General features: G+C 37.1%; 1 protein-coding gene across 11 annotated transcripts in view; it reads left to right on the top strand.

Annotated features, from left to right (window-relative positions):
* KIF16B (kinesin family member 16B) overlaps nucleotides 1–12,188 on the top strand; it is a 146,982-nt gene that overhangs the window by 24,926 nt on the left and 109,868 nt on the right. For all 11 annotated transcript variants that reach the window (XR_011140542.1, XR_011140541.1, XM_068940410.1 and 8 more), the window contains 7 exons: nucleotides 3,157–3,254; nucleotides 3,747–3,856; nucleotides 4,384–4,526; nucleotides 5,884–6,052; nucleotides 6,229–6,360; nucleotides 9,197–9,372; nucleotides 11,190–11,255. Coding sequence is in view for 9 of the 11 variants with exons in the window: in XM_068940410.1 (XP_068796511.1) it covers nucleotides 3,157–3,254; nucleotides 3,747–3,856; nucleotides 4,384–4,526; nucleotides 5,884–6,052; nucleotides 6,229–6,360; nucleotides 9,197–9,372; nucleotides 11,190–11,255 (894 nt within the window). In the remaining 2 variants the exon portion in view is untranslated. The remainder of the gene's footprint in view (nucleotides 1–3,156; nucleotides 3,255–3,746; nucleotides 3,857–4,383; nucleotides 4,527–5,883; nucleotides 6,053–6,228; nucleotides 6,361–9,196; nucleotides 9,373–11,189; nucleotides 11,256–12,188) is intronic.

Below are 12,188 nucleotides of genomic sequence, written 5' to 3' on the forward strand. Positions count from 1 at the left end.
AAGATTGGCCACTGTGTACCTTTTTGAGTTTAGGAGAGTAATTTAGCTGTAAAACTTTTTCCCTCGGTTATCACAGAATAAGTAGGTTTATATTTAACTTTAGTGTGGTAAGCAGAATAGATTTTTGTAACCTGAAATAGAAATCCACATCTAGGTCATAAGACTTTTTCTGAAATTTATATGTGACGTATTTGTGAGACTTCCTCACTATATATAATGACTAATCATTAAGAGAATTTGCAAATGAGTAGGTGGTGAAGTTTGTTTGACACTGTTCAATAATAAAGGTCTGATCTTCTTGCCATGATACAGAAATACTTTAATTTGACTTGGTATGTAGGGTGTGTAAAATATACTCAGCTACTAAGTTAAATGATGGCGCTGTCAGAAAGACTACGGTGCCATAAGAAAACTTGAATTGGAAATACATTGTCTTTTTTTCCTCCTTCTCCTTAAGGAGCATAAATTCTGCTCTCCTTTTGCTTTAAATATCTGATGTTCTTGGCTCTGGAAGATTTTTGCTATAATACTGTGTGCAGCAACCATTTCAAGGAATATGTGGAACAAGTAGAATGAGTCTTGAGCAGAGATACTGAGATGGTCGGAGATCTATAAAAAACATAATTTATCAGGAATGTCTGAGTCAACTACCCTAAGAAAGGAAGACTGAGGAGGAACAAGAGAGTCTTAAGAGCCTTCCAAGATGTGCAACACTGCTGCAGAAAAAAAGGGAGTAATTTGTCCAAGGGAAATGAACAAGAAGCACTAGCTCTTAAAATGCAGTAAAGAGGTTTCTGGTTAGATATCAAGAAAAGAAAACAGGCTTTTAATAAGAAAATTAAGCTCTGGAATATACTACTTGTTCTGTTCCTATGGACTTTCATGACTGGAAACCCATGAAAAAGACCTGGGAAATGCCATAGACCTGGTTGAAACTGCCATGGAACTGTAGGTGGTGAAAAGGGAGAAATGTTCAAATTTAATTTCTGGTTATAGTTAATAAGATGTGCATTTTACTGATAAATTATACTGAGAACTATACGTTCTTCCTTTCTCATCACTCTATTACTGTAGTTGAAGTTACTCAATCATAGCTAATATTCCTTATTTTGAGACTTTCTTTGCAGTTGCTAAATTATGTCAAACACTAATCATTTGCCTAACACTTTATGTAATGGGTGTCTTTCATGTTTTTTCCTTGAGCTTTAATTAAAACTGTTCAGGTGTTTCCAAGCATGAAATTAAAGAAGAGTCTTACTTTTTTCTGTGCCTATGTTAAAAAAAAAAAAAAATCCAACACTGAAACCTGAAAGTTTAGTGGGCTTTTCTGTAGATGTAAGTTCCTCAAAAACTGTGTTGAGGTCCAAGACAGTATTTCGTTTTTTTTTTGTTTAACCTAACATGGTTAAACCTGAGCAAAGGAAGGAGGATGAGGAGCTGTGAGGTGGCAGCTGGAAGAAGATTGCTAGTGGCCAGAATGCTGTGGAAGGAGAGGAATGAGGAAAATCAGACGAGTGCAGGAACAGACTGGAGTGAGTGTGGGCAAAAAGGGTCAGATTTTTTTGAGGGAATCCCAGCAGAAAAAAGTCTTTGCCTGTGCAGCACTCTTCCTGCCAGAACCTGGCATGCAGGAGTCCACTGCCTTTGTGTTTTCTGGCTGTCAAATATCTGTAGGGTCCCCCCAAGCACCTCGTGTGGGTGAATGGTCTGCATGGGCTATGTTCAGGTTGGATGTTCAGCCTGGTTTGTCCTAATTTGCCTCCTGCTTAATTGCAGGAACCCTAACTCCAAGCTAGAATATCCCTTGCCTTCAGCAGTGCATAGAATTAGAATTAGTCCATCGCATCAAATCTGTTACGCTTTTTTGAACTAGAGGCAAATTGTAGCTGACAGACTGTTTTGTAAGCTACTTCTAATTTCGCAGCTCTGATCCCAAAGCTCATCTGTATGTATATCTCCTTTCCCTGTGTTCCTGGAAGCCACGTTCACTTGATCATCTCTGAAGGAGTGTTAGCTGCTGCCTTACCGAAGCGGTGGGGAGGAGGTGTACTCAGCAGGCAGTTAGTTGTCTATCTAATCAGATTTGGCACGCCGCAGAAATGTGCCAACAGAGAGCAAGTAGCTGCTTGTCAGCTAAGACCAGAGCCGATGGGGTTCTCCTCCTCCCCTCTGCTCCTAGGAGCAAACCCTTGCTTCAGCTGAGAAGGGCAGCTTACTGCTCGGCTGGAAGGGGGTCTCCTGGGAGCCGAGGGAGGAGGAGAGCTCCACACTGAGTCTCTGAGAGACAGCAACCAACATTGCTGAGATTCTCAGTGAGACCCGTGTCTGGCAACAGTGGTGGACCAGCGGCCTCGGTGGGACAAGGCTCAATGCTCAAGAGCAGGCTTAACCTAGAGGATGAAATCCTTCTGCTATTGGCTCTTATGTTAGCTGGAGTGGCACGGACCCTTTAGTGGATAGTTCCAGCCCTTCCAGTAAACCACACAGGTGTCCATAGGAATCTGTGTGAAGGAGTATGTTTTTCCAGTTTACTTCTTTTACATAAAAACTCTCTAATTGCAGAGTCAAGCATTCCAAAATTAAATGTCAGATTTAATTTGGCTGCATTGTGAGATAAACGTGATATAGTTTTACTGTCTGTATTGCATGCTAATTTATCCAGAGGACCTGCTGCATCTTTTGAGGGAGAGAATGGGCTGTGACCTAGGGATTAGGGACTTGAGTGAGGATGGCTTATGGATGAATGTATATGGCTCTTGCTCCATTCATTGCAGGTATTGCAAAGTCCATAGTGAAATGAGATAGATGGTGCGATGAGAAAAGAAGTATTGGGATAAGGCAGTTCCTGTGTTGCTCTGGAGACCAAGTTTCTGTCTTAAGCAGTTGGGGTTACTTGGACCAAGTGAGAGAGGTGAAATACAGCCCAATAGCAAAGAATTGCAGCTAGTATATAAATTCCAACACATACCACGACTAAAGTGGCAAGGTGACTGCAATGAAATAGTGCAAGAGAGTGTTTGTAGGTTTTCAGGTTTGTTTCCCACTGTTTCTGGGTCTTGGAACTTTCAAATAATATTCAAAATTACTATTTACCAAAACCTATTGCATGTATGCATGCATATATAGCCTTGCAAGTAAGAATTGCTGTTGTTGCAGGGTGATGCTGGTTTAATACCTCGAATTTGTGAAGGATTATTCAGCAAAATAAGTGAAAAAACAAAGCGCAATGAAGCATCCTTTCGAACAGAGGTCAGGTAGGTCTTGGCATGTTATATCGTTTGCTGATTATCAAACCTATTTCAATTAAAACCACCCTGTTTCACTTGCTAATTCTGAGAAAGGTATTTGTTTTTCAGATAACTTTCCATGCTTGGCCTCAGTCCTCTAATTGATTTTTTTTTTGCCGGATGTAGTCGAAATGTGCAATACTTCTCACTTCTTCAGTACACTTCTGTGTGTTTTGTTTTATGTTAATGGTAGTGACAATGCTTTTGCCATTAGAAAGCATCTTTCTTATTTTTACCCTTTATTTAAGACTGACATTAGAAGCTCTAATCTTGCTGATGTCTGCTTCCCTTCTACTTGCTTCTTACTTTTTTGGCCTTGCTGAAGACATTACTGTCTTAGGTCAACTTTGGACGCATTTGCTTCTGCAGGCATCTTGCTTCCAAACGCAATCACAGCATAACTTTGCTTTTTGAAAAAATCTTGTATCAGTCAGCATTTTTCTAATCTTTGTCTTTCAGTTATCTGGAAATTTATAACGAACGCGTGAGAGATCTTCTCAGGCGGAAGTCATCAAAAACTAATAATTTACGAATACGAGAACATCCAAAAGAGGGGCCCTATGTTGAGGGTAAGGCACTTGCAGTGTTTTGGACTGGAAGTTTTCTTACCTTTATATATTTAGAAGTGTTTAATTGTATAGTGCTTTTTTATCTTTTAAAATGTAAGTGGTGATGAATACGTTGTTTTTCTTTGGTAAGGCTTTTTTTATGGGCTTTTTTGCAGTTAGTTTTAAGTATTGGTTGAATATAACTTATAAATCTTTAATGTTTGAGTTGGAAAGAACCTATTAGTATCTAATAGTCTTAATCCATCCTCTGCCAGGGATGATTATTTTCTCTTGAGAGATTACGCATATGGTATTGCATTATATACTTCAGTTAAAATGTTTTTTTTTTTTTCTTAACTTACTGTAAACTTACAAGTTTGCAGTTCATGCAAAGCTTCATTCCTTTTCTGTAAAGTGATAAAGAAGCATGGCAATAAACACCGTAATGGCAGCAATACTTGGCAGTAAAGAGGGTAATTTGAATCTTTTTTTTAAAGAAAATCAAGTACACCTATGAGCATACTGTAACACTTCTTGATTTTCTTTAGATTTGTCTAAACATTTAGTGCAAAATTATACTGATGTAGAGGAACTTATGGATGCAGGAAATATAAATCGAACTACAGCTGCAACCGGAATGAATGATGTCAGCAGCAGGTCTCATGCCATTTTCACAATCAACTTCACTCAGGTAAAAAAAGAAAAAACCTATTGTAATACATATTTGCATTCGATAACTCATGTAATAACTAAAACATACAGTTGTCAAATCAGCAAGTATCAATAGTGACTTTATGTGGCTGTCTTGTGATAGGGAAAGTTAAGTGTGAAACACTCTGAAAGTTGGAACTATGTTTGTCGTTGATTAAAATCTTTATAATTTACAGTGTAATAAGATTACTTAGAATGGCAATTAATTGACATAGAATTTGGGAGGATGATTGTTGGAAGTTGAGGCTAACCAGTACTGACTGAGCAGTTAAAGCATGTTTTATGGCATTGCTGTAGACGTTGTTACAACACGAGACGGTGAGGAAAGTATGTTTTATGTGACTTGGACAAGAGCACAGCACAGGCTACCTTTCGCGCCATGGTGTTATCCAAGGTTTGCAAGAAACCCTGTCTTCATGGCCCAGAAGTAGAAAGTAGAAATATTTTCTATTTTTTTTCTTTCTGACTCTTCCTCTTTTATCATTGGAATCCTCTTCATATTCCTTGATTCTCTGATGGAATATTGGAGAGATTTAATGCATTATTTCAGAGCGCAGGAATTTTTTGGTTATGTGTAGTGAGCTTTTTTTCCTAATGCCTCCAGCTGTTTGCAATTGTTTGGGTTCCTTTTAGACAGTCCAAAGATAACTTGCTAGAAGAAGAAAAGGTAGCATAGGGATGGTTTGCTCTTCTCACAGAACTTTGCATCTCTCCCCCAAAAACTAAACACATACAAAATGCCATGCACTAATCACAGTGAATTACTTGGTGTAAAGCTATTGGATGAGAATGAGAGGCAAGCAGCTCTACTGTTGTGCTGTAAAAGTAGGAGGAAGTTAGAAACAGTTATAGTTTGAGTCATTGTACAAAGATAGAAAGGGGGAGGAAGTCACAGTTAAAACCATAGAATAAAATTGCAATTGCTACTTGATTGAAGTTAGAGGGGAGAAATTGAGTGTAGCTGTGTGTATATCTTTAGCAGTGTGCTGTATATTAGTTGAAAGCTTAATAATATGAATGCAGCAATAAGCTGCATATGTAGCAATAAGCATGGTGCATCATGTAAATATCGGTTCACAGTTGTTAATGCAAGTACATAAGTTGCTTGAAAGTTGCAAGAAATTACAGTTTTAAAAAGTAACTACTTGAGTAGGAGTTATGCAGCAGTTTGTGATCAAATGCTTTTCTGTGGCACCTCACATCTACCTATCTTCTAAACCTCTGCTGTTGGAAGCAAGTTAAATTCAATCGTGATATGGAAAAGACAATTAAATGGGATTCAGTAAGATTTTAGAATTTGGTAGCTTAATGCATTTTTCTTTTTATTTTTGCCATAGGCTAAATTTGATTCTGAAATGCCTTGTGAGACTGTTAGCAAGATTCATTTGGTAGATCTTGCTGGAAGTGAGAGAGCAGATGCCACCGGTGCCACAGGGGTTAGATTGAAGGAAGGGGGGAATATTAACAAGTCGCTAGTTACTCTGGGTAATGTCATTTCTGCCTTAGGTAAGTGTCTTGGTTTTTGTACATTACTGTTTCGTGTGTGTGTGTGTGTTGTTTTTTTTAATCATTGTGTACATTTGTGTTCATTTACAGTTTGCATTGCAACAAATAGTGGCCTAGCATGTAGTGTTTTTGAAAATGAATGAAAATGCATAACTGATATTTTCTTCCTCCTCCAGCTGATTTATCTCAGGACGCAACAAATCCTCTTGCAAAGAAGAAGCAAGTATTTGTGCCTTACAGAGACTCTGTGTTGACTTGGCTGTTAAAAGATAGCCTAGGAGGAAATTCAAAAACTATAATGATTGCCAGTAAGTGTTTTTAAATTACTTTTTGCATCCTGAACAGTTCATGCTTAATAGGATTAGCTGTAAATGTTTAGAATCCAGATGCTTCCTTAGGGCAGAGCATTGTTTACAGCTTTCAGCGATTTATTTCTTTCTGAGCTTTCTAGTAATCCTCTTCCTTTACCTGTGCTCTAGATAACATCTCGTACAAACATTGTCCTTTAAAAATGAACAGAACCAGACAGCAGTGAAATTACACCTCTTCTCGCTGTGTGTTTAGCACTGATGTAGTTTGTTCAGTAATGTCATGATCAACTGCGTTTGTCCCCAGAATGCAAGAGTTTCATTTTCATATGCAGATCATCTGTTTGTCTGCATGTATCACTGCTGGGTGTCTGACTGGTCACAAACGTAACAAGGCATCCAGATTGTGTATGCACAGTCATTAGGCATTTGCTTGCATAAGTAAGGGTCACCCAATTGTATATGCCTAATTGCTTGCATCTGCTCTGACATCTAACTCGCTGCTGTGTCCATCTTTCTGACACATGCACAGTGTAATGATTAGGTAATCTGACCACTTAAGGATAAGCAGGAGCTATTACTTTGTAGTCCATTTGCATTCCAGACAGCTCAGTTACTGGCCATAAACACTCAGATCTGGGACCTAGAGGAAGTCTTGTACTTCTTTGCTTTTACAGGTTAAAAAAAAAAAAAAAACAGCTTTGTGCATTGATGTGTGAATCACTTTGCTTTTCCAAAACTGTTGTCTTTGTAGCGTTAGTAGCAGAAACAACCTGGTCTTTTTTGATGTGCAGTGGATAAGATTATGTCATGTTCATGTAGCCTACTTTTTGGATACGGACAGCACTTTAACTTTGTGTCTGAGTTGAATTATTTATGATCAGTCTTCTTACAGACTTTTCTTACAGCTTGCTTTTGAGCCGTCCAAAAGCTCAGTAAAGGTCACTTGGATTAAAAGCCTACCTATGGCATAAATATTGCAGATTTTTCCACAAATTGGAATGGGGATTCCATTTGCCAAAAAAGAAAAAAAAAAAAAAAGCCATGAGGCCCTTTCAGAGAAGGGAGGATTTTGGATGTCTGAGGTGTAAGGTGTGAGGAGCAACTCTGAGGTTTTTTCCTCAGTTTTCTGTTCAACTGAAATGCAACCCAAGGCATGGAATCTTCTCTTGGAAATGGATGCGCGAGTAGAGCTGAGGGAATAAAATACGGTGGATCAAATTCTGGCTCTTTAATGAGAGTTATTTTGCTGTAGTCAAATCCTCCAGACAGCATTTTCTTTGTTCCATGATTTTGGGGATATGTCTGGAATCTCTGCCACTTTCTTTCCTCAGTCTGATCATAGTAGTATCGAAAGAGGATCAGGGACTGGATTCTGCTTTGCTCTTCTGACTGCTTAAGTAACACTGCACTGACATCTGTCGTCTTGATGCTTTCTTTCAGTTACACAGTTGAGTAACTTGATGTTTTGTGGCGTGGGGGGAGAAGGGAAAGAGTTTTAGAAACATGGTGAGCTTTACAGTGCACAGCTACTTTTTCAGCTACTTCCTTTTCTGCTAACAGTGCTTCTGCTAGGCAGAGCCCTGGATGGTTGATCTTTCCTCCAACCTTAACTCAGTGATAACGAGGCTGAATTGCCTCACAGAGTCTGATAAATGGTCCAGATGTGTTTGGCCTGCCTTTTCTGTAGCTAAACATTTTTAAAAAAGGAGGAAGATCACATAAAAATCTAGGAAGTGCTCTTATAAAAATACATTCAATTCTGATTCATCGTGTTTATATAAAATATTGTATCCTCTTTCTAGAAAGAGGATAATGGAGTAGTGCAGCAATTAAAATATGGAGGGGAGTGGTATTAGATAAGGGAAATACAGTCTGTTGCCAGGTGCATCTTCCCTCAATCTGGAAGTCTCTTCCACAAAAAGGGCATTTGTTGCTGTTGAGTGAATGAAGAAAGACAGATTTCTGAAGTGTTTCTATTACCTGGCTCTTCTGGTCTCTTTTTCAGTTTGGTTAATTAGGCTTCTGGTCTTGCATCATTTCAGAACTGGATCTCTTCTGTGCTTTTGGGGCTTTGCTGATCTATTTATCTTTTTAATTTGGAACATTTTGTATGTTATTAGGAAAACTATGTGAAGTATAAGGTTAGCACTTTCATTAAAACATCACTGTTTTTCATGATGAAGTTACCTGCAAAAATAGTATTGTTTTCTGTTATTGCATCAGGTAGGTGAACAAAGTATTTCAAGTAGCTTAGTCAGTAGTGGTTCTGCCTGCTGCCAGATTACCTACGACTCAGCAAAATGACTATAGATTTGTAGGTGAGTGACAGAAACTCTTGTCTTGTTTTGGTTTTCATGTCTGCTTTTTGCTTAAGTGTTGCTTAATTTTCCTTCAAAACTGAAGATTGAATGTATTGTGTTTTTACCTAAAATGACTTTTCTATCTGATAATTGCATTGATACTTACGAAGTACTCATAGTTTTTCCCACTGTTCTTTTAAAAATTTGCAAAAAAAAAAAAAAGAAATGTTTATGCTTACTAGAGAGATGTAAATGTTAAATAGATTGACACCAAGATTTCTTTACAACTCTTGATTAATAGATCTGATTATTCTAATACACGGTGGCGTAACTTTGTTTACTTAAACAAGGTTATAGAGACGTAGAAGCAGTGGAGCAAGGTGAAGAATTGGACCAAATCATCGCCGTAGCGCTTAATCATATTTCTGTCTTTTAATCCACTTTAAGTTTATCTGACTTTTAAGATATAAACTAGCTTTACTAAGTGAGACATGCGGTGCTGGATAAACTGTTTCTGATTTCAATCTCCTTAGCTATATCACCTGCTGATGTCAATTACGGAGAAACTTTAAGTACACTTCGCTATGCAAATAGAGCCAAAAACATCATCAACAAGCCTACTATTAATGAGGATCCTAACGTCAAACTGATCCGTGAGCTGAGAGCTGAAATAGCCCGATTAAAAGCCTTGCTTGCTCAAGGGAATCAGGTTAGTTTTGCTTGAAATTTATGTATAATTTTCCTTGAGTTATAACATCTATTTCTAGAATGTAATGAGATAATTATCTTTCATTATATTGATTTGAGTAAACAAGCTGTATCAGGCTATGAATGAATATTATTTTCCTGATTGAATCAGCTTTCATATGGCCAGTAGATTACCTATTTTAACGTAACGGGGGAAAAATTACCCACCCAAAGCTTTTTAGCTTTGTCTTAATATAGTCAGACCTTGATTGCAGTATGCTGTGGAATAGGTACTCACCACACTGTCAGGAGACTGAGTAGTAACCTATTTGCTGTATCTAGCCTGAAGAACTGAAGAGATCCTCCGGTTGATATCTTAAAGTAGCAGAACTTTTAAAGTACTTGAGATGTGCAAATACAAAACTGTAGGAATAGGGACAGGTTTGAATGTCATGTTTTATTTGAGTTTGGCTGCAGAGTATGTTAGAAGACGGGTAACATGCTAAGCATATATGTAAAAGTACTTTCAGTGCTGGTGTAAGAACACGTGTATACTTTGTACTGGATCAGACTGGAAACACTCATAGATTAATCTCTCGGCTGAGGGAAGGTGAAGAAGCACCAAGGGGGGGCACTGACTTCGTTAACTGTCATTTCTGATGCTCAAGTAAATATCTGATGATACCCTTGTAAAATATAGATTTATTTCTAGAAATATCTAATTTTATTTTAGATAGGCTGTGCAATGTAAAATGTCAGCTCAGCATAGATAGTGTTATAGACTACTAGTACTTTAGCTAGATTTCGTGCCGTGAAACATTTGGTGAAAAAGGGGATGGGACCACAGTATGAAGCAGTAATAGGCCTGCAGATGATTGAAGCAGAGAGTTCTGCTGTCTTGCAGACAATTAGAGTAGTTCGACCCCATAAAGAGTTTTCTATTACACTCCTGTGTTTTTTTCATATTCTTTGAGAAGGGAAAACTTATTTTTCTACCCTGGGTTGTTGTTTTTGAAATATGGTTTGATTTAGAGTTGACAAAGTAGATAGATCTTCAAAAGGTTCTAAGTTATAATGTTTTGACCCAGTTCCAAACTGCAAAACAGCAGATATCACAATATAAATTTGATTTGGTTGTAGGATGTGATGGATGGCTGTGTAGGAGACAACAGAGGACTAGCTTAAGTTAATTGAATTTGTGATGATTGGTTAAACAGCAGGTGGTGTTAGATATACACAATAGAATATAAATCCCTGTGTAATTTCTTCTGTGGGCTCCCTTTATATTTCCAGAATTTCATATTGCAAATGCTTCCACAGATCACTGAAAATATTATTTACCAAAATATAGTATAGAAAGTTATATAACAATGAGTATTGCTTAAGTGTATTTTTCTGTTATAGAGTACTTTTCCTCTTCTACAGCCAGTTATTTTATTTTTTAAAGATAAACCGTATACATATATATTTTTATAGCAAAATAGTTAACTATACAAGACATATCTGGTACATACTCATTTTTCATGTTTAACAGAAATATAAAGATAACTGTATCAGAAAATTACTGTTACAAATTTTTCTGGTTTCAGTGTGTGTCGATGTATGTACATGAGGAATGAAAATACCCCCCAAACTGCTGATTTGTATTCAAAATACCTGCTTTGACAAGATTTTGATTACTATGAGTGTTTACTGTGATTCAAGGTTATATGTCATATATTGAAGTTTAAAATATTTTTTAGTAAATTATCAAAAAATGTTGAACAGTTACATTTCTATCGTTTGATTCCAACAGGATTTATTTTTATGGCATACTAATGTTGACTTTTACAATTTTAGATTGCGCTCCTGGATTCTCCAACAGCTTTAAGTATGGAAGAAAAGCTTCAGCAGAATGAAGCAAGGGTGAGTTAGCATTTGATATATCAAATCAGTAAGCAAATGGGATCTGGATGCAAAAGTGATGGTCATTTTCAGATTTTTTATATATATGTGTATATATATATATATATATTTTTTTTTTTCCCCCTATCTATCAAATGGCATTTTCTTAATTTTTAAGTAGATGTAAACTTGTATTTTTGTTATCCTACTAATGCGAGATAACAGATTATAAACAAACTATATATCTTTGATATTTATATAACACTATTGTTTAAGTAATCAAAATATTTGTTCCCGGGCCAGCTTGCCTTATTAAAAAAGTATGTTAAATATAATAGGAAGAAAAACCCACTAAATTATAGTACTAAATTATGGTAATCAGAGTGATGAAGATCTCAATACATAGAAAATGTAGTAAATTATTTTTAGGGGAATGGTTAATAACTCATGTTTTCAAGCAATCAATAACTTATGATATATATTTTCAGAAAGTGTCAGTCCTCAAATCTGTTACGGACATGTGCCAGTATGTTTGATGCCCAATTAGTCATCTTTTTTTTTTTTGATTCGAGTTCTGGGTGGGTATATTTCATGGTGTGTCTCATGGCAGGTGCTTTAATTATCCAGCCCAAGGGATCTGCCGGAGCACTTGAAGCCTCTTTCTGTGCCTACGCATGTCAGTTATCTTCCAGTGGAAGTCAGGAGGGCTGGGAGTGGGAAGGCAGCGCGCACCTTGGCTGGGGCGCCTTCCCGCTGTGGAAGCTGCGAAGAGTTCCCAGGCAGTTCAGATGTACTCATAGAATCCAAAAGAATATAGGTGTAATGGTACTTTCATTTCCGTAACTTACAGTCTGTCATTCTTCTTAGTTCTTTAATTTGTTATTAGTATTAGTTACTTATATTTTAATAGTACAAATGTAAACTCCATGCTTTATTAATGTTATCTCTCTTGTT

This window comes from Struthio camelus, chromosome 3, assembly GCF_040807025.1.
Source record: "Struthio camelus isolate bStrCam1 chromosome 3, bStrCam1.hap1, whole genome shotgun sequence".
Classification (NCBI taxonomy): domain Eukaryota; kingdom Metazoa; phylum Chordata; class Aves; order Struthioniformes; family Struthionidae; genus Struthio; species Struthio camelus.